The sequence below is a fragment of the Spea bombifrons genome, chromosome 4, assembly GCF_027358695.1.
Source record: "Spea bombifrons isolate aSpeBom1 chromosome 4, aSpeBom1.2.pri, whole genome shotgun sequence".
In the NCBI taxonomy this organism is placed as follows: Eukaryota; Metazoa; Chordata; class Amphibia; order Anura; family Pelobatidae; genus Spea; species Spea bombifrons.
In genome coordinates this window covers 112,309,965-112,328,428 of record NC_071090.1, presented here as the reverse complement: position 1 = coordinate 112,328,428, position 18,464 = coordinate 112,309,965, and the positions used below count along the sequence as shown (strand labels likewise).

General features: G+C 55.5%; 1 protein-coding gene across 7 annotated transcripts; it reads right to left on the bottom strand.

Moving 5' to 3' along the window:
• Nucleotides 1–2,026: 2,026 nt before the first annotated feature.
• On the bottom strand, nt 2,027–16,931 carry GIGYF1 (GRB10 interacting GYF protein 1). Of its 7 annotated transcripts, none has more exons than XM_053463530.1 (25): nt 16,509–16,931; nt 12,535–12,587; nt 11,537–11,672; nt 11,108–11,203; nt 9,950–10,061; nt 9,762–9,870; nt 9,579–9,619; nt 9,162–9,341; nt 8,861–9,075; nt 8,668–8,776; nt 8,224–8,412; nt 8,010–8,140; nt 7,641–7,791; nt 7,396–7,562; nt 7,028–7,119; nt 6,836–6,928; nt 6,477–6,577; nt 6,323–6,405; nt 6,025–6,156; nt 5,549–5,719; nt 5,139–5,302; nt 4,507–4,676; nt 3,619–3,773; nt 3,247–3,398; nt 2,027–2,986 (listed from the first exon to the last, which is right to left on the bottom strand). In XM_053463530.1, the coding sequence occupies exons 2-24, from the start codon at nt 12,567–12,569 to the stop codon at nt 3,264–3,266; spliced, it is 2,967 nt and encodes a 988-aa protein (XP_053319505.1). In that variant the 5' UTR covers nt 12,570–12,587; nt 16,509–16,931; the 3' UTR covers nt 2,027–2,986; nt 3,247–3,263. The 7 variants fall into 7 exon arrangements, with proteins under 7 accessions (XP_053319505.1, XP_053319501.1, XP_053319502.1 ...); XM_053463526.1 differs by having other exon boundaries at nt 3,272–3,398; XM_053463527.1 differs by having other exon boundaries at nt 3,272–3,398; nt 4,507–4,655.
• Nucleotides 16,932–18,464: the final 1,533 nt, after the last annotated feature.

Sequence of the window (18,464 nt, the reverse complement as noted above, 5' to 3'; positions counted from 1 at the left end):
GCTATGCAAGCACACGCACAACTAATGGTTAATTTGGGCTTAAGGTTTAAGAGATACACCGGTCCCTCTCGAAATACCCGCCGTGGCCCCAAAAAGCCACCGAGGTTTCACCCCTTATTGCTGCATCAACAAACCGAGGGCTGGAGAGGTATCTCGAAAATTTAGTTCACTTCAACCCTTTAATACTGAAAAATAAGGCAAAAATATCACAAAATGGAGAAAACAGGCAAAATGTGTTTGTCCGGGTGTATGAACATGGCGAAGTAAACATGCGGTGAGTGCACGCCGCTAAGTATATGCGCCGAACACACACCGGCACGGCACGCGCCATACACACGCACACGGACTGATGTAAAACAGAGCTTGTATACATATGTACAAAACATGCAATACCCGGCGAGGGTCTCTGTATGTCACACTCACACCGTTACCTATAGTGCGCACCGGTAGATTTATTGCGCAGCTCGCCACGTGCACACGCGAGTGAGAGCGCACGGGAGTCCGTGCCGGGCCGCGCCATGAATCTCAGGACAGGGGGAATCGTACATTTAAGACTCTTCTCTTCACCTATCGAGAATGGAAATTCCCAGAATGGTCGGGGGGGGGGGCAGGGGTATAGAGCACATAGGGGGCTTCACGTTTTCACTCGCCAGAGAATAGAGCGCTCTGGCTCCCCCATATCCTGGTAGTGGCGCATGTACCGAGGGCCGGGCCGCTCATCTTTTCTGGCCAGGATACAGTCACAAGCCCAGGGAAGTTTCCAACCTTGTATATATCCACATACGCGCTCACACTATATATAGCTGAATATCTATAGGTGCGCGTATGTCATATAGGGTTACACACAGCGTATACGCGTGTGCACTTACACACTCGCAAGCCAAAGTACACACACCCTACTATTTACACAGAGCAATACCGCGTGTATCACCGCACTCGGCTGCCCTACGCGAACACCCCACACCTTAATCGCGTACGAGGGGCAATCCGCAGCCGCACGGGGGGCTTGGGGGCAGATAAAATGCTGGATACCAGCTCCTGCCCTAATACATTCTTGTGTAGATCATTTTGAAACCCACAGTAAAAATTCTAAGCATTTTTAGGCATAAAAGTCAAATTTCGGCAAATTAGCGTTTCTCTGTTCGAGTTGTATTTACACATGACACATCCAGGAGTCCGCGCGGCCCTCCGGGGGGGTCCAGAGGGCGAGTCCCGCAGCGGAGGCCTTCAACACTGCTACGCCGGGTGACCCTGCAGACCGTAGATCCTATCGGGGGTGACACGTCAAGGTCCACGTCTGTTCACAGTCCAAAGCGGAGATCCGGTAGCCGCGCGGGGGTCTCGGTCCTCTGCTCGGTGGGACTGTGCCGGGGTACGCCGCCCCATCAAGTGCTGTAAAAAGTATCCTAAAGCGGCGCTTACAGCGGTCCCCGAGTGTCTTTACGAGTCCTGCGGTGCGGCCGGGGTTGGGGCTCTCAGACATCGGGCAAGCGGGCGATGTGGCTCTTTGACGTCAACGTTAAGGCAACTGCATACAAACACCCCCACAACATTCTGTCCAGTCCTGTTAACACCCCCCTGCTTGTGGGGGGGGGTTAACCTCAGGTAAGGCTCCAAACTTGCTTTGGGTAGACCTTCGCCCTCATGTCTGTGGATCCCACTGCCCCGGTTTTTTTTTTCCTCCCCTCGAGGCCATTGTAAACAAAAGGAGGACTTAAAAACAAAAATACGACTGTCCCGGGATGTCCGGTTTAAGGAGAACATGTACCATGAACCAGTCCCTAAAAAACAAAAGAAATGACTGGGGACACCGTCCCATCATCAACATAAAAGACCCGCGAGTAGCGCTTCCTGTGGTCGGAACTTTTTGGGTGCAGTCCGGGCGGCCATTGCTTGCGGTCTCGCCCAATCAAACACTTCACAGGTTTTTAGATTTGGGGTCACAGATCATACCCCGATAAAGGGACAGAAAAAATTTTAACAGCACAAGTGGGTGGGGGGGCACTATTTTTTTTTTTTCTTTCAATTTTCTTTTTTTTTTTTTCTTAACAAAACAAAAATTATCTGTGCAAAAATAACCTTTAAAAATGTAGAGTTCCAACTAACCCCCCCATGCCCACCAAAATTGCTGAGTAAGTGCATTTTTCAAGTTTTGTTGGATTAACCTCTCGCTCTCCCCTACATAACGGGGAATTCGAAGCAGAACACTTCCATTTCGCAAAAAAAAAAAAAAAAAAGCACAGAAAAAGTTTCTATTTTTTTTTTAACTTTGTTTTTAAGTTTTGGTTGTTTTTTTTTCGATTTTTTTTTCCATAGTTTTCTAAACAAAATATATATTTTTTTTTTTGCGACAAAAATAACAAAAAAATAAGTGTTTTTGGCTGCTTTTTTTTTTTTCCTCCAAAATAAATTTTTCTTTAAACATCTTTATCTGTTGCCGGAAAACTTTTTGATACAAAAAGAAAAAAAAAAAAAGTCAGAAACCGTCAAAAAGTTAAAACAAAAAAACCCAAAAAATAAAACAGGCTGAAAGATCCGAAAAATGCTAAAGAACACAAAACACATATCTAGTAACAACAGTCAAAGTCGGTAAATCCAGTTTTTCCCCTTATTTTTGGGTAAAAAAAAAAAAAAACAAAAAGAAAAAAACAAAATGACAATAAAAAAAAAAAAAAAAGGAATAACTCAGATTTTTGATCAGTTTCTGTAAAGTGCATGTTTTAAGGTGCTTTAAAAAGAGTGCATGGATGTTTGGGGGAATTGGGGTAACTTGGCCCCCTCCTCCTTGGCTCTGGCTGGGGTAACCCATACCCCACTCTCCCAGTCTCTATTCTTGCCCCCACCTCGCGCAGAGGGAAGGGGCAACGTTTGCAGTGCATTCAAGCCGCAAATGGAGCGACGTGTGAAGATGGCGTTTATGGAAAAGGTACGCCTCAGTAGTCATCAATGGCTTCCATTTCTCCCGACGAGCCGTGGAGGGAGTATCCTGCGCGGACGGAAGGAGAGCGTTAAGACACGGGGATTCATAAAAGTAAAAAAAAAAACCTCCATCAATAAAATGATCGTTAAAAACCCCGAAACATAAAATCTCCCCTGTAAATACTTCATTAGCTTAATTCACCTAAGCCTGAGGTTCCGGCTGCGATACGGATCCTCGACTGCAGTAAGACTCGGCAATAAGATCGGTAACGACTGCGCGGGGTTAATAATAACGGGGGGGGGGAATCATGTGACTGCTCTATTTACCAATAGAACAGGATGCTCTATATACCCAAAATGCTGGGATCCGAATGTAACATGTGAATCCTCCTCTTCATTTTGCTGCTCTGTGCATCGAATCCGCTCTGCTTGGAATTCTGGGATGCTGGGAATATGGATGGAGCAAACCAGGAGGCTTCCTGCACGAGAAGGTATAGTGGTACCAAGTACATCGAGGGAGACACTATATATATATATCTATATATCTATATCTATATATACATCTATTACACACGGGAAAACAATACCGCTCTCTATAACGACTCCAAGTACCCCAACACCCTGCGCACTGTATACGGGCCGGGCCCACGCAGTATATATATATATATTGTATATAGTGTATATAGCTATGTCAAGTACCTGCTGTCGCTGGCTGGCTTTGTACTTTGCTCTTCGTTCTAGGAACTGTTTCGCAAATTCTTTGGCTTCGAGCGTTTCCCCCAGACAGGAACGGATATAATCGTGCACATCGTACGGAGACTCCAGCTCCTTCAGGAAGGCCACCAGCGTGGGGACTAGAGAGAGCACAGCGAGCGTCAGGGAATCCCTAAAGCAGGCAGTAACCGCCGGGGACCCAGTGTCAGGGAACCAACGCAGGCACTAACCGCCGGGGACCGAGTGTCAGGGAATCCCCAACGCAGGCTCTAACCGCCGGCAACCCAATTTCAGGGAATCCCAAATGCAGGCACTAACTGCCGGGGACCGAGTGTCAGGGAATCCCTAAAGCAGGCACTAACCCCGGGGGACCCAGTGTCAGGGAATCCCCAACGCAGGCACTAACCGCCGGGGACCCAATGTCAGGGAATCCCCAACGCAGGCACTAACCGCCGGCGACCCAATTTCAGGGAATCCCCAATGCAGGCACTAACTGCCGGGGACCGAGCGTCAGGGAATCCCTAAAGCAGGCACTAACCCCGGGGGACCCAGAGTCGGGGAATCCCCAACGCAGGCACTAACCGTCGGGGACCGAGTGTCAGGGAATCCCCAACGCAGGCACTAACCACCGGGGACCGAGTGTCAGGGAATCCCCAACGCAGGCACTAACCGCTGGGGACCCAGTGTCAGGGAATCCCCAACGCAGGCACTAACCGCCGGGGACCCAGTGTCAGGGAATCCCCAACGCAGGCACTAACTGCCGGGGACAGTGTCGGGGGAACCCCCATCGCATGCTGGGGCGGGAACTCCTTAATGTTCGTTGTCACCGGCAGATTGGGTGTGTTGGGGAACAGTCTCCACTACACATCTCACCGTCCAGGTTGTTGGATGTATTGAGGATGTGTAGCATTTGTTCGCACCACTGAGTGAAACCGTCCGATGGTTTAATTCCCTGCAGAAGTTTCAGAAGCTTCTCTTCCTCCTCCGTCTTCTTGCGGCGAGCAGACGCAGCGTACGCGTCACTGAAGTAAAAGGATAAGTCGCTGAGGGGAGACGACGCGTAACAGGCACGCAACACCGGTATTAGAGGGGAAGAGACCACCGCAAAAGCAAGGGGAGACAGCAGACAAGGGGGCTCTGTGCCTAGCTGCATGGGGCAAGAGGAATCATGCGGGGTATTACAAAGGCAGAAACAATGGGCACACGCACATTAACTAGGGGAGTACAGGCAGGGAAGGGCGTAGGGCAGTGGCGGGAGAGGGCTGGAGTACGGGCAGGGAAGGGCGTAGGGCAGTGGCGGGAGAGGGCTGGAGTACGGGCAGGGAAGGGCGTAAGGCAGTGGCGGGAGAGGGCTGGAGTACGGGCAGGGAAGGGCGTAGGGCAGTGGCGGGAGAGGGCTGGAGTACGGCCAGGGAAGGGCGTAAAGGCAGTGGCGGGAGAGGGCTGGAGTACGGGCAGAGAAGGACGTAGGGCAGTGGCGGGAGAGGGCTGGAGTACGGACTCACCTTAGTGACGGGCTGCTTCTGCTGTTCCTTAGTCCTCTTGTGCTTCCTGTGCTCTTCAAACCATCCTCCCAGGGACTCTTCTCCAGGCCACCCCACAGGGACACCGAGTCAGGAGACCACTGAGACGAGGCGACGGGTCCCCCGGGCATTCCCAAGCCCCCATGCTGAAGAAACAAATAAGCCGCTCACCAACTGCTGGCGTTGCAGACCAACTTCACAGCGACGGAGGCCATCATGAATTACACCAGCCATGGAGTCTAGCAGTCAGAGGCTTCCTGTGCCGGACCCGTAACACCCGGTACACATGCGCGCTCTCTCTCTCTCTCTCTCCATACATGATCCTTAACAAAACCCATAAAGGAGGCTCACGGCCCACCACCAAACCGCTCAGAGCCATTGAGCTTTCTCACCACACTGCGTGACTGTCCTCTCTGCTTGAGAAGTTGTCCTTCTCTCTCCTGCATTTCCAGCATGGCTTTCAGAGAGAGCCCCTTCCCGTGAGAGCTCCACGGGTGAGACGCGCCGGTCGGCTGCCCGCTCTGCTGGATCAGCTTCAGTAGCAGCTCCTGCTGTTGGCGAGTCTGGGGGGGCAAGAAAAAGACAAATCTCCCATCTCTGCTAGTGCTACGGCGCAAAGAACGTGTGCCTGCGCGGTGAAGTTAGATATAGCGCATTTGCATTATATATGAGGGAGAAGCAGTGGCTGGCATGCCAGGAAAGGAGGCCGCCGGCACGCAGGCAATGCCAGGAAAGGAGGCCGCCGGTGCGCCGGCAATGCCAGGAACGGAGGCTGCCGGCGCGCAGGCAATGCCAAGAAAGGAGGCCGCCGGCGCGCAGGCAATACCAAGTGGAGGGGTATAATGATGAGTAGTAAGGAGGAGGTCACCTGCTTGCGCCGGTACATTTCCTCCTCCTGGTCTCGTCGTTTCAGTTCCTCCTGACGTCTCTTCTCCTCTCTCCTCTTTCGTTCCTCCTCTTCCCTCTTGGCCCTGAGTTCTGCTTCTCTCCGTTCCTGCAGCTGAAAGCGGCAAAGAATTCCGCATGAATATCTGCACTGAGTTACCCCCGCCGCACACTGCTTAGACATGGCACCCCTCTGCCGCCCACATCACACTGCTTTGCCCGCTGGGTGAAGATGCCCCTCTCTCAAAGCATTTGTTAACCCTCGGCAGCACCCACCGTACCTTCTGTTGCAGTTGCAGCTGTTCCAACGTTGGCCCCTGAGATGCAGCTGTCACCGGCAGGTCCCACAAAGCGGAGTCCCCACCTGCGAGGAAAGCCGTCGGTGAGAAGAGGTCTGCGAAGCGGCGGCGCGGAGACTGACGGGACAGAACTCACCTGCTGCCTGCGTGGCTGAGGTATGCAGATCCCACATGGATCCGGTGTCTGGCACAGACAGAGATCTGTTCATTGCAGGGAGGAGAGCAGAATCAGGAGCTCTGGAGTGCAAGGAGTAGGAAGGTCAGTAACGGCGGGGAAACAAACCATGCAGACGCCACGGATCGCCGGGACGGATACCGTCACTGCCGGCTCGGACTCGGAGGGGTAAGTAGGAAGGTGGTGGCACGGGGTATTAGGGAGCGATGCGAGATTTCGGAAGGGGGATTGTGCGGGACGGGAGCGCTCACAGAGTTTATTAACGGGGAAGCGGGAGAACCGCGGATGAAGACGAGGGTCCGATCGCCGGGGGAACATACCTTGACTTTGAAGGGTTAAGCTGCTGCAGAAAAAGGGTGAGTTGCTGCTGCTGCTGAGGGGTCAGATCTCCTGACTTCTGGGAATACTGCGGTCTGCAGGGGCAAAGGGGGCAAACAGCTCAAGTACGGGGCAGGTAGCAGCATGGCTGGGGATGGGGGGGTAGCCCCGCTGGGGGCCGCGAGGGCCGTTACCTGTTAAGTATCTGGAGCAGGTACTGATGTTGCAGCTGCTGGTACAGAGCCAATTCCTGCTGTTTCTTCAGACACTGCTGGTCGATATTTCCCTGCGGGAAGTCCATTCAAAATACCATGAGAATAATGGCAAGAAAACCCCGGGGCAGATGGGCAGAAAGGAGAGAAACTGCCCCCCCCCAAACATACAACTGGAGGCGGCCTCCTGCCAGCACCGTCAGTCTGGTTCCATTATATCGAAGTGATTTGGTTTCCGTCTGGTTTTGCCCCCCGCCCCGGGTAATACATCACAGAGGGGGCACTGAATTCCAGCGGAGGAGGGCACTGGCACGGTGATGATGATGCACACGCGCGCCGCACACACTTACCAGCAGCGGGGGAGGGGAAGGGCCGGGTGCGAAGGGGACCCGTCCCCACATCTTGATGACTTCTCCTAAAGGCTGGAAGCCCTCGTCGCAGCCTCTCTTCACCAGCAGGGACATCGTAAAGTACCCGGCCTGGCACCACTCCGCCATCTCCTGGGTACTGAACGGGCCTGAGGAGGGAGAACGATGGGCATGAGGGCAGAACGACGACAGCCGAGCAGACACCGGTACGCGGGGGTAACACTCACCCTGAATCTCCCCCTGAGGATCCTTGTAAAACCATTTCATGGCGGCCTCGTGGGTGAGAGGAAGAGCGGCTGCGCTGTGAGAGCGAGCGGAGGAGAAGCCGTCCTCCTCCAGGGAGGAATCCTGCAGGGAGGCCACGAGCTTCTCCGCTTCCTGAAACAGAGACGGGCAAGAGCGTGTCAGAGACCGGCCGGGGCAGAGGAGCCGCGCAACAACCCCGGGAGGGGGTCAGAGGAGCCGCGCAACAACCCCGGGAGGGGGTCAGAGGAGCCGCGCAACAACCCCGGGAGGGGGGGGAGCAGAGGAGCAGCACAACAACCCCGGGAAATGGGGGGGGCAGAGGAGCCGCACAATAACCCTCAGATCCTCACCTGCTGGAGATGCTTCATGCCTTCGTCCTCCTCTGGATCCCCCACAGAAAATTCAGTAGCAGCAACTGGGGGGGACGAGGAGGGCGGCGGGAGAGAGGAGAGGGGAGAAGGAACAAAGCGTCCGGGATCGACTGTCAGGAAAGAGGAGAAATAAATGAGATCTCGTCCCGGTGCGACGCGCTTCACTCCCGTACCGCCGAGAAGAGACTCTTACCTTCCTCTACAGAGGCCTGCAGCTGCTCTCCTAACGCCCCGTCTCCCCCGTCCGCGGAGGGCATCTCCGGGCCGCGCTCGCCCTCCATCTCAGTGTATAGCCCTGGTGCCCAGAGAGGGTTTGCAGCATCAGGCGAGCCGGAGGCAGGTTCGTGGTTGGTCTCTTCTGTATGAAGAGCAGAGCCGTTATCTGTCGGTGAGATAGGACAGTATGGTGACGCCGTCAGACATCACACGCTCACCCCCCGAAGCCGGGTCCACCAACCCCACCGGCATACACCGCGTCTTTTACATAACATCAAATTCAGATATATTTAAAACGCAGTCGAGATAAAAGAAACTCCCTTGCAACTCCCGGGTAACTGCCCCCCACCCATTACCCCGGCCCCCCCGTGCTGCCCCTCCGAGGAAGGGCGCATATTCCAGCACTTTGTTAGCGCTTTACCGTGAAGCCGATCGGCCGTCTCGTCTGCTCGGCCGTCTTCTTCCTCCTCCTCCTCCACTCCCAGGAACTCCAGCTCGTGTTCCTCCAGAATGGTTTCTTTGGGGCATTTCTGGTAAATCAGAGGAATGCGTCAGGCAAACCGGTACCGGCCCCCCAGACCCTCCCCCTGGACAGACACAGGTCCTCACTATACCTTAATAGAGAGGAAAGCCCCTGAGGAGTCGAAGGTTCCCATCTCATCATCTTCATCCTCCATGCACCACTCAGGGAGCCCGTCCCTTTCATCATCGTGGCTGCCATCTCCACCTCGTCCCCGGGGGGCCGCTCCACTCTCATCCCGTCCCATGTCAAAATCAAACTTGCGACGGCGTTCTCCATGGTCCCTCCATCCGGCCGAGCGCGGCCCCTCTGGCAGACACAGAAGCAAGGGTGAAAAGAGGGATCTGAAGAGTGGTGGAGGCAGGAGACGGGGAGGAATAAAGACCGCCATCTACCTGCACTGGTACCCCCAGGACTTGTGGATCTCCATCGCTCGTCCCTCCGCGTCACGGACAGCCTCCAGTTGCCATCTTCATCCTGCTCCTGCCCGTCCCTCAGCGTGCGCCAGTTGTCGCTGTCAGACCGGGCGAATTCCTTGCGAGCCGAGGCGGCCGTTTCTTCAAATCCAACGCGAACTGCGAAGACGGGCGATAGACGGAAACGTTTATGTCGGCCCCCCGCGGTATAAGGACCGGCCGAGCGGCAGCAGCCCCCGGACAGCTTTACCCATCGCACCAGATATCTCTCTCTTAATGCCGACCAGCTGATGCTGCGGGGGTCTGTGTGAACCGTCATCATTCCCCCCCCCCCGGGGCCAGGAGGGGTAACTGCCCCAAACACATCAGGGTCGGGTGGGATATAGCATTACCTACCAGCTTCTCGACGAATCGGCTTCTCAAATCTTCTTTCCGCCCTGAAGAGAGAGAGCGCACTGCGTTAGGGCCATGTCACCTCAACACATTAAAAGGTACAAACCCGACCAGCTTTCCCTAAACCCCAGCAGTAACTCAGGCCTCTGACCCGGGGCAATAAACACCGGGTATACCGGCTCTTACCTGTCGTCCCAGCTTTGGCTCCGGTGAATCTCACGGCCTCCGCGGCCAAATCCAGACTCCCCATCATCGAGCGCTCTCGAGAAAACGGCGGCGTCTCCTCGGCCGCGACCTGGGAGAGAAGGGACACGACGGTAAGACGGGAAAGGGGCGAGGAACGAGGGCCATGGGAGACATTAAAGGAGCTTTACCTCGTCCCCGAGCTGTGCCCCGTCCTCTGGACACCCCACCAGGAGGGGGAGCTGTTCCCTTCCCCATCAATCGCAGGACCGGGACGCTGTTCACCGACAGCGAGAAGTTTCTCTGCAGACAGAGCAGAAAGTGAGCGATCTGAGTGCCTGCAGCCAGCCCCGCCCCCCAGCCCCTCTCACAGCCCGCCCCCCAGCCCCTCTCACAGCCCGCCCCCCAGCCCCTCTCACAGCCCGCCCCCCAGCCCCTCTCACAGCCCGCCCCCAGCCCCTCTCACAGCACGCCCCCAGCCCCTCTCGCAGAAAGCCCGCCCCCAGCCCCTCTCGCAGAAAGCCTGACCCCAGCCCCTCTCGCAGAAAGCCCGCATCACCCAGCCCGCCCCCCAGCGCCTCTCGCAGAAAGCCCGCCCCACCCAGCCCCTCTCGCAGAAAGCCCACCCAGCCCGCCTCGCAGCTCGCCCCCCAGCCACTCTCGCAGAAAGCCTGCATCACCCAGCCCGCCCCCCAGCGCCTCTCGCAGAAAGCCCGCCCCACCCAGCCCCTCTCGCAGAAAGCCCACCCAGCCCGCCCCCCAGCCCGCCCCCAGCCACTCTCGCAGAAAGCCCGCCCCCCCAGCCACTCTCGCAGAAAGCCCGCCCCCCCAGCCACTCTCGCAGAAAGCCCGCCCCCCAGCCAGTCTCGCAGAAAGCCCGCCCCCCAGCCACTCTCGCAGAAAGCCCGCCCCCAGCCACTCTCGCAGAAAGCCCGCCCCCAGCCACTCTCGCAGAAAGCCCGCCCCCCCAGCCACTCTCGCAGAAAGCCCGCCCCCCCAGCCACTCTCGCAGCCCGTCCCCCCAGCCACTCTCGCAGCCCGTCCCCCCCAGCCACTCTCGCAGCCCGTCCCCCCCAGCCACTCTCGCAGCCCGTCCCCCCCAGCCACTCTCGCAGCCCGTCCCCCCCAGCCACTCTCGCAGCCCGTCCCCCCCAGCCACTCTCGCAGCCCGTCCCCCCCAGCCACTCTCGCAGCCCGTCCCCCCCAGCCTCTCTCGCAGCCCGTCCCCCCCAGCCACTCTCGCAGCCCGTCCCCCCCAGCCACTCTCGCAGCCCGTCCCCCCCTGCCACTCTCGCAGCCCGTCCCCCCCAGCCACTCTCGCAGCCCGCCTCTCCCTGCCCAGGACTTACCTGCTCCTCCTCGGTGAGGGGAAGAAGCGCCAGGGGCTGCAGAGGCTCCTCGTTTAAAATCACAGCAAACTCCTTGTCCTGCATCTCCTCGGGAACCTGCATGTGGGGGGTTGGGAAAGCAGCGTCGGGTTAACGGGACAATGGAAGAGAGATGACTAAATGTCAACCGAAAGAGCCCCCCCCAGATACAATGTTCCAGCCGCACCTTGTGACTGTTGTAGTTTAGCAGATAAAGCCCCGTGCGCGTTACCATTTCCTGCACCGCGAGAACCTGGGGGTCTTGCAGGGCTGGTGGGCAACACTATGAGGCAGGTAATTTATAACTAGAGCTCTTTCAGCCGGGTACCCAACAGCCCCCCCCAAAGGGCAACCCCCCCCGCCCAACGCCACCCCCACCAAGCTCCCCAACTCCTCCCCTCGCTCACCCACCTTGTTCTCCTTTATGTAAAGTGCTAACATCTCCTCTCTGCCGTAGCGATACTCGGCAAGCTTATACTTTGGCATGGCAGGGGAAGGAGGGGGGGAAGCCACGCCGCCGCCACCGCCGCTGGATAGTGCTCGGAGCCTGCAGGAAAAACACAAACACTCCCGCGTTACTCGGCACAGGGGGCCGCATCGGCTCCGCGGGGTCCACACGTCACATGAGACAGAGCGCTCGGCTTGCAGTAATTAAGGGGCCGTTTCACTCCAAAAAGGCTGCGGCCTGCGAGTCACAGCAACATGTTCTCCCCGTGACGGATCCGTGTTAATAGCGTGCACCCCCCTTTAATGTATACGTCGCTAACAGATACCGAGACGCTGCACAAACGCTTACACTGACGGTAAGATTATACAGAGGGAATGTGAGGAAGATCCTTGACACCAGAGCTTACACTTACAGCTCTATATAAGTATCCCCCTTATAGCCCCCACACCATGCATTACTTTATATGCTGTTCCCGGAAACAACTCAGCCCCCCCACACATTACACGGAAGCAACCAAACCGCTCCCTTCTCTCCTCAAAATACTGTAAAAATTCACTCTTCTCCCCCCCTCCAACACACGCCTGTGCTAACCGCTCCCCCCCCCGCCCAATCGTTCATTTATTATACAGTAAAGCACCAAGCACACCTGTCTGCAACATACACACCCCCAGGGTGGGGAGCACAGTCTAGCCACGCCCACTCCCAGATAATTTAATTTGGCACGCATTACATGGCATTCGCGGTGACCTAGTCCTGCCCATTACACAGCTAGCCCCGCCCCCAAAAACTACTCCCTCAGAAACAGGAGCGCTCCAGGTAGCTCACCCAATGAACAGACTCATCACAAACCCTCCACCAATAGGAAAATGTCACAAACCCTCCACCAATAGGAAGACGTCACAAACCCTCCACCAATAGGAAGATGTCACAAACCCTCCACCAATAGGAAGACATCACTCACCACTCTGGGCCGAAAGTTAAGGTTTCTGCAGCCATTATTCAGTCTCCAGGGACCTGAGAAACAAGAAGATTATTCTACACACTGCTTACTCCCACACTACTACACCGCGCAGCACTGGCCACACTACTACACCGCGCAGCACCGGCCTCACTCCCACACCGCTACACCGCGCAGCACCGGCCTCACTCCCACACCGCGCAGCACCGGCCTCCCCTCCCACACCGCGCAGCACCGGCCTCACTCCCACACCGCTACACCGCACAGCACCGGTCTCACTCCCACACCGCTACACCGCGCAGCACCGGCCTCACTCCCACACCGCTACACCGCGCAGCACCGGCCTCACTCCCACACCGCTACACCGCGCAGCACCGGCCTCACTCCCACACCGCTACACCGCGCAGCACCGGCCTCACTCCCACACCGCGCAGCACCGGCCTCCCCTCCTACACGGCGCAGCACTGGCCTCCCCTCCCACACGACTACACCGCGCAGCACCGGCCTCCCCTCCCACATGGCTACACCGTGCCGCACCGGCCTCCCCTCCCACACCGATACCCCGCGCAGCACCGGCCATGTGGAGACCGAAGAACCATCTCAGCGGCACTGAAGGGGTTAACGCTGCCCTGTCGCTCTCATGGAGCGATCAGGCAGCAGGGGGGGGTTCTGTCAGGTGTGGGGTCCCAATCAACACACAACCCCCTTCCCTGAAGCTGCCTGTGGCAGCTGAAAACGCGATTGCAGGTTTTCCTGCATTCGTGTTTTCAGGCTACAGGCTCACTCCGTGGGAGGGATCTCAGGCTCGGGGGCGGGCTCTGAGTGGCTGTGCTGTCTGTGCAGACTCCTGGGCAGACAGCAGCAGCGCCCGCCGCGTGGTGATGCGAGGGCAATTTTTTGTGACTGTAACAGGCTGACAAACACCTAGGCGCCAGGACAAAATTCTCTGTCGCCATGGCGACCTGGGATTTGTCGAGCCCTGCTCTACACTACAACACAAACACTACCCCCCGACACAAACACAGTGTGCGGCCTCTACAATACAACACACACGCTACCCCCCCGACACACACACACAGTGTGCAGTCTCTACACTACAACACAAACACTACCCCCAACACACACACACAGTGTGCAGCCTCTAAACTACAACACAAACACTACCCCCCGACACACACACACAAACAGTGTGCAGCCTCTACACTACAACACAAACACTACCCCCGACACACACACACACAGTGTGCAGCCTCTACACTACAACACAAACACTACCCCCGACACACAGTGTGCAGCCTCTACACTACAACACACACACTACCCTCCCGACACACACATACACACACAGTGTGCAGCCTCTACACTACAACACAAACACTACCCCCGACACACACAGTGTGCAGCCTCTACACTACAACACAAACACTACCCCCCGACACACACACACACACAGTGTGCAGCCTCTACACTACAACACAAACACTACCCCCGACACACACACAGTGTGCAGCCTCTACACTACAACACAAACACTACCCCCCTGACACACACAGTGTGCAGCCTCTACACTACAACACAAACACTACCCCCCGACACACACACACAGTGTGCAGCATCTACACTACAACACAAACACTACCCCCAACAGACACACACAGTGTGCAGCCTCTACACTACAACACAAACACTACCCCCCTGACACACACACAGTGTGCAGCCTCTACACTACAACACAAACACTACCCCCCGACACACACACACAGTGTGCAGCCTCTACACTACAACACAAACACTACCCCCCCGACACACACACACACAGTGTGCAGCCTCTACACTACAACACAAACACTACCCCCCCGACACACACACAGTGTGCAGCCTCTACACTACAACATAAACACTACCTCCCCGACACACACACACACAGTGTGCAGTCTCAACACCACAACACAAACACTACCCCCCGACACACACACACATACACAGTGTGCAGTCTCAACACAACACAAACACTACCCCCCCGACACACACACACAGTGTGCAGCCTCTACACTACAACATAAACACTACCCCCCGACACACACAGTGTGCAGCCTCTACACTACAACACAAACACTACCCCCCGACACACACACACAGTGTGCAGCCTCTACACTACAACACAAACACTACCCCCCGACACACACACAGTGTGCAGCCTCTACACTACAACACAAACACTACCCCCCGACACACACACAGTGTGCAGCCTCTACACTACAACACACACACTACCCCCCGACACACACACACACACACACACACACACAATGTGCAGCCTCTACACTACAACACACACACTACCCCCCGACACACACACACACAGTGTGCAGCCTCTACACTACAACACACACACTACCCCCCGACACACACACACAGTGTGCAGCCTCTACACTACAACACAAACACTACCCCCGACACACAGTGTGCAGCCTCTACACTACAACACACACACTACCCTCCCGACACACACACACAGTGTGCAGCCTCTACACTACAACACAAACACTACCCCCGACACACACAGTGTGCAGCCTCTACACTACAACACACACACTACCCCCGACACACAGTGTGCAGCCTCTACACTACAACACAAACACTACCCCCCGACACACACATACACAGTGTGCAGCCTCTACACTACAACACAAACACTACCCCCCGACACACACACACACAGTGTGCAGCCTCTACACTACAACACACACACTACCCCCCGACACACACACACAGTGTGCAGCCTCTACACTACAACACAAACACTACCCCCCCGAGACACACACACAGTGTGCAGCCTCTACACTACAACACAAACACTACCCCCGACACACACACACAGTGTGCAGCCTCTACACTACAACACACACACTACCCCCCGACACACACACACACAGTGTGCAGCCTCTACACTACAACACACACACACTACCCCCGACACACAGTGTGCAGCCTCTACAGTACAACACAAACACTACCCCCCGACACACACAGTGTGCAGCCTCTACACTACAACACAAACACTACCCCCCGACACACACATACACAGTGTGCAGCCTCTATAGTACAACACAAACACTACCCCCCCGACACACACAGTGTGCAGCCTCTACACTACAACACAAACACTACCCCCAACACACACACACAGTGTGCAGCCTCTACACTACAACACACACACTACCCCCCGACACACACACACAGTGTGCAGGCTTAGTATAATGTACAGTTAAATCAGCGAGATTCCATCACAATAAATCATACATTATCCGGGGCCAGCTCAGCCCTTTCGCGTTGTTGAAATCTGACAGTATTGACACTTCGTAATGATCAGCGTCACGAGCGCTAAAACCAAGTCACCTGCAAACTCTGTGTTTAGTGAATAAACCCCTGCGAGGCGACAGCTCAGCGAGTGATAAGGAGAGGGATAAAGCAGAGTCCGGGGCCCCCGGCTGGCTGCCTGACTCCAGTCACCTTGACAGCCCGAGCCCTGCAGCAGATGGGAGAGTCCATCAGGCCGCATAACACGAGGGGAAATAACCGTGCGGGGGCTAATACAGGTGTGCGGGGGCTAATACAGGTGTGCGGGGGCTAATACAGGTGTGCGGGGGCTAATACAGGTGTGCGGGGGCTAATACAGGTGTGCGGCGGGTTAATACAGGTGTGCGGCGGGTTAATACAGGTGTGCGGCGGGTTAATAGAGGTGTGCGGGGGGTTAATACAGGTGTGCGGGGGGTTAATACAGGTGTGCGGGGGGTTAATACAGGTGTGCGGGGGGTTAATACAGGTATGCGGGATGTAGGGGCTCCCAGGACTGGTTAGCGAGGACATGGAAGAACTACTTCCCTCACGTTATGTATTCACGGCCGTGGACTGGCCAGTCACACCCCCTACGGGGGGACTTCACTAAAGCTTTCAGGGATGCTGGGTGATATTACCTTCGCGGGACGGTCTCTCCAAGCTGTCAGCCCTCCGGAGTTCTTGTTCCTCTTCACGCTCTCTTTATTCTCCGCTGGATTTTGCTCTCTCTGTCTCTCTTTCTATTGCCCCCGGAGCTCAGGGGTATAACCGTAGTGTCTGCCCCAGCGAGGTCCGCAAGTCACAGGACGCCCCCGGCGGTCGTCTCGCCCGGCTGTTTACTGATCGTTGTGACTCTAGCGCGAGATGTCCATTAAACTCCCAGCACTCTCTCGTTATAAGCACGCATGTGTGTGGTGTACACGCTAAACACACTATGGTGCGGCACCCCGGGCTGTCTCCATACGCCGACGTCCCCCTCCGGAATCCCGCCTGGTGTACAGATCTCTAGGCGTGCACGTATGTAGCTTCCGTGTTTATGTAAACATGTGTCACTCTTTGCGTTGCAGCCCCCAAGGCTGTCTATAGGTGTAAAGATATGGTTCGTCTCTTCAGTCCTGGCTGACAGTATGCACGCTTCTGCAGCTGTCAGAGCTGTACGTGGATGTATACATGTATTTATAGTCCGTGTGCGAGCTCCCCGGCTGCAGGCTGTCACTCTGGAGAAGGCTGTCTCTCTCCCCCTGATCCAGACCTTTCTGGTCCTGCTGGTTTGTAGCGGTCTCTTTATGCAGAGATAGCTGCCTCTGTATGCGTCTTTACCTCAGTCTGCCCAGCCTGTGGGTCTCCACAGCAGCCGTCTCTCCCTCTCAGGCCTTTGTATGTTGTGGCCGTTTCTCCTTCTCTCTCTCTCAGGCCTTTGTATGTTGTGGCCGTTTCTCCTTCTCTCTCTCTCAGGCCTTTGTATGTTGTGGCCGTTTCTCCTTCTCTCTCTCTCAGGCCTTTGTATGTTGTGGCCGTTTCTCCTTCTCTCTCTCTCAGGCCTTTGTATGTTGTGGCCGTCTCTCTCTCTCTCTCTCAGGCCTTTGTATGTTGTGGCCGTCTCTCTCTCTCAGGCCTTTGTATGTTGTGGCCGTCTCTCTCTCAGGCCCGTATACGGTGCTGCTACTTCTGTATACTCCGAGGCCGTCTCTCTCGGGCCTGTTCTCTATGAGGCCGTCTCTCCCAGGCCTGTAAACGCTGCGGCCGTCTGGCTCAGGCCTATGTTTATGGTGTCCGCCTCTGAGGCCTGCACTTGCATGCAGCCCTCTCGCTGACTCTCGTTCCCCGGGCGTCTCCTCCCCCAGGGATCTCGCTTCCTCTCGTTCTGTATTCCTCTTTCTGGTGCTGTCGGCTCAGTCGCGATAGTGCTTCTTACGTCACGACACGTCACGCTACCTCCGCCACCTCCTCCGTGTGCGGAGAACCCAGGACAAGATGGCGGCCGCGCCGCGGAGTCACGTGACCTGTCTTCGCTGCTGGGCGGAACCATTGAGAAAGGAGGGCCTCAGACCACGCACGAGCGCCATTCACATTAGGCGGGCGGGTCCTCATGGTGCCCGGTAATTGTCTTTTTTCCCCTCACACAAAACTTTATTGCTATAACGAGTTTTAATAAACTCAATAAGTCAATATTTAGCGTCAACAATTATTTAAAAAAAAAAACACATTATCCCCCCCCATATGTTTAACCCCTCCAGTCCCGAGGGTTTTATACTCAAAGACTAAATATATTTTCTCTCATTTTTACCATATGTTTGTTAACCCATAATTCCATATTATGGACAAATACGGTAATACACATTTTATTTATACCCTTCAATCCCAGGGGTTTTTTGTACCTCAAAGCCCGGAGCAATTTTGCCATTTTGGCGCTATGTCGGTTTTTCTGTGAATAGTGTACCCATGTAAACTATATATTGTTTTTTCAAGGAAAGATAGAGATAGGTAAAGTGACAGAAAAATCCATCCAAATTTATCAATTCAGGTGTCCTGATTTCAGAAATACCTAATTTATATAGAATTTTCATACTTTTCCAGCACATAAAGCCAACATA

Bases quoted from the DNA above. Each gene is read 5' to 3' on its own strand.
- GIGYF1 (XM_053463526.1), bottom strand. From the start codon at position 12,569: ATGGCTGCAGAAACCTTAACTTTCGGCCCAGAGTG. The intron at 8,413-8,667 runs GTAAAGCGCTAA...TCTCACCGACAG, and splicing joins GACGGCCGATCGGCTTCACG to ATAACGGCTCTGCTCTTCAT. The intron at 3,399-3,618 runs GTACTTGACATA...CTTCTCGTGCAG, and splicing joins AAGCCAGCCAGCGACAGCAG to GAAGCCTCCTGGTTTGCTCC.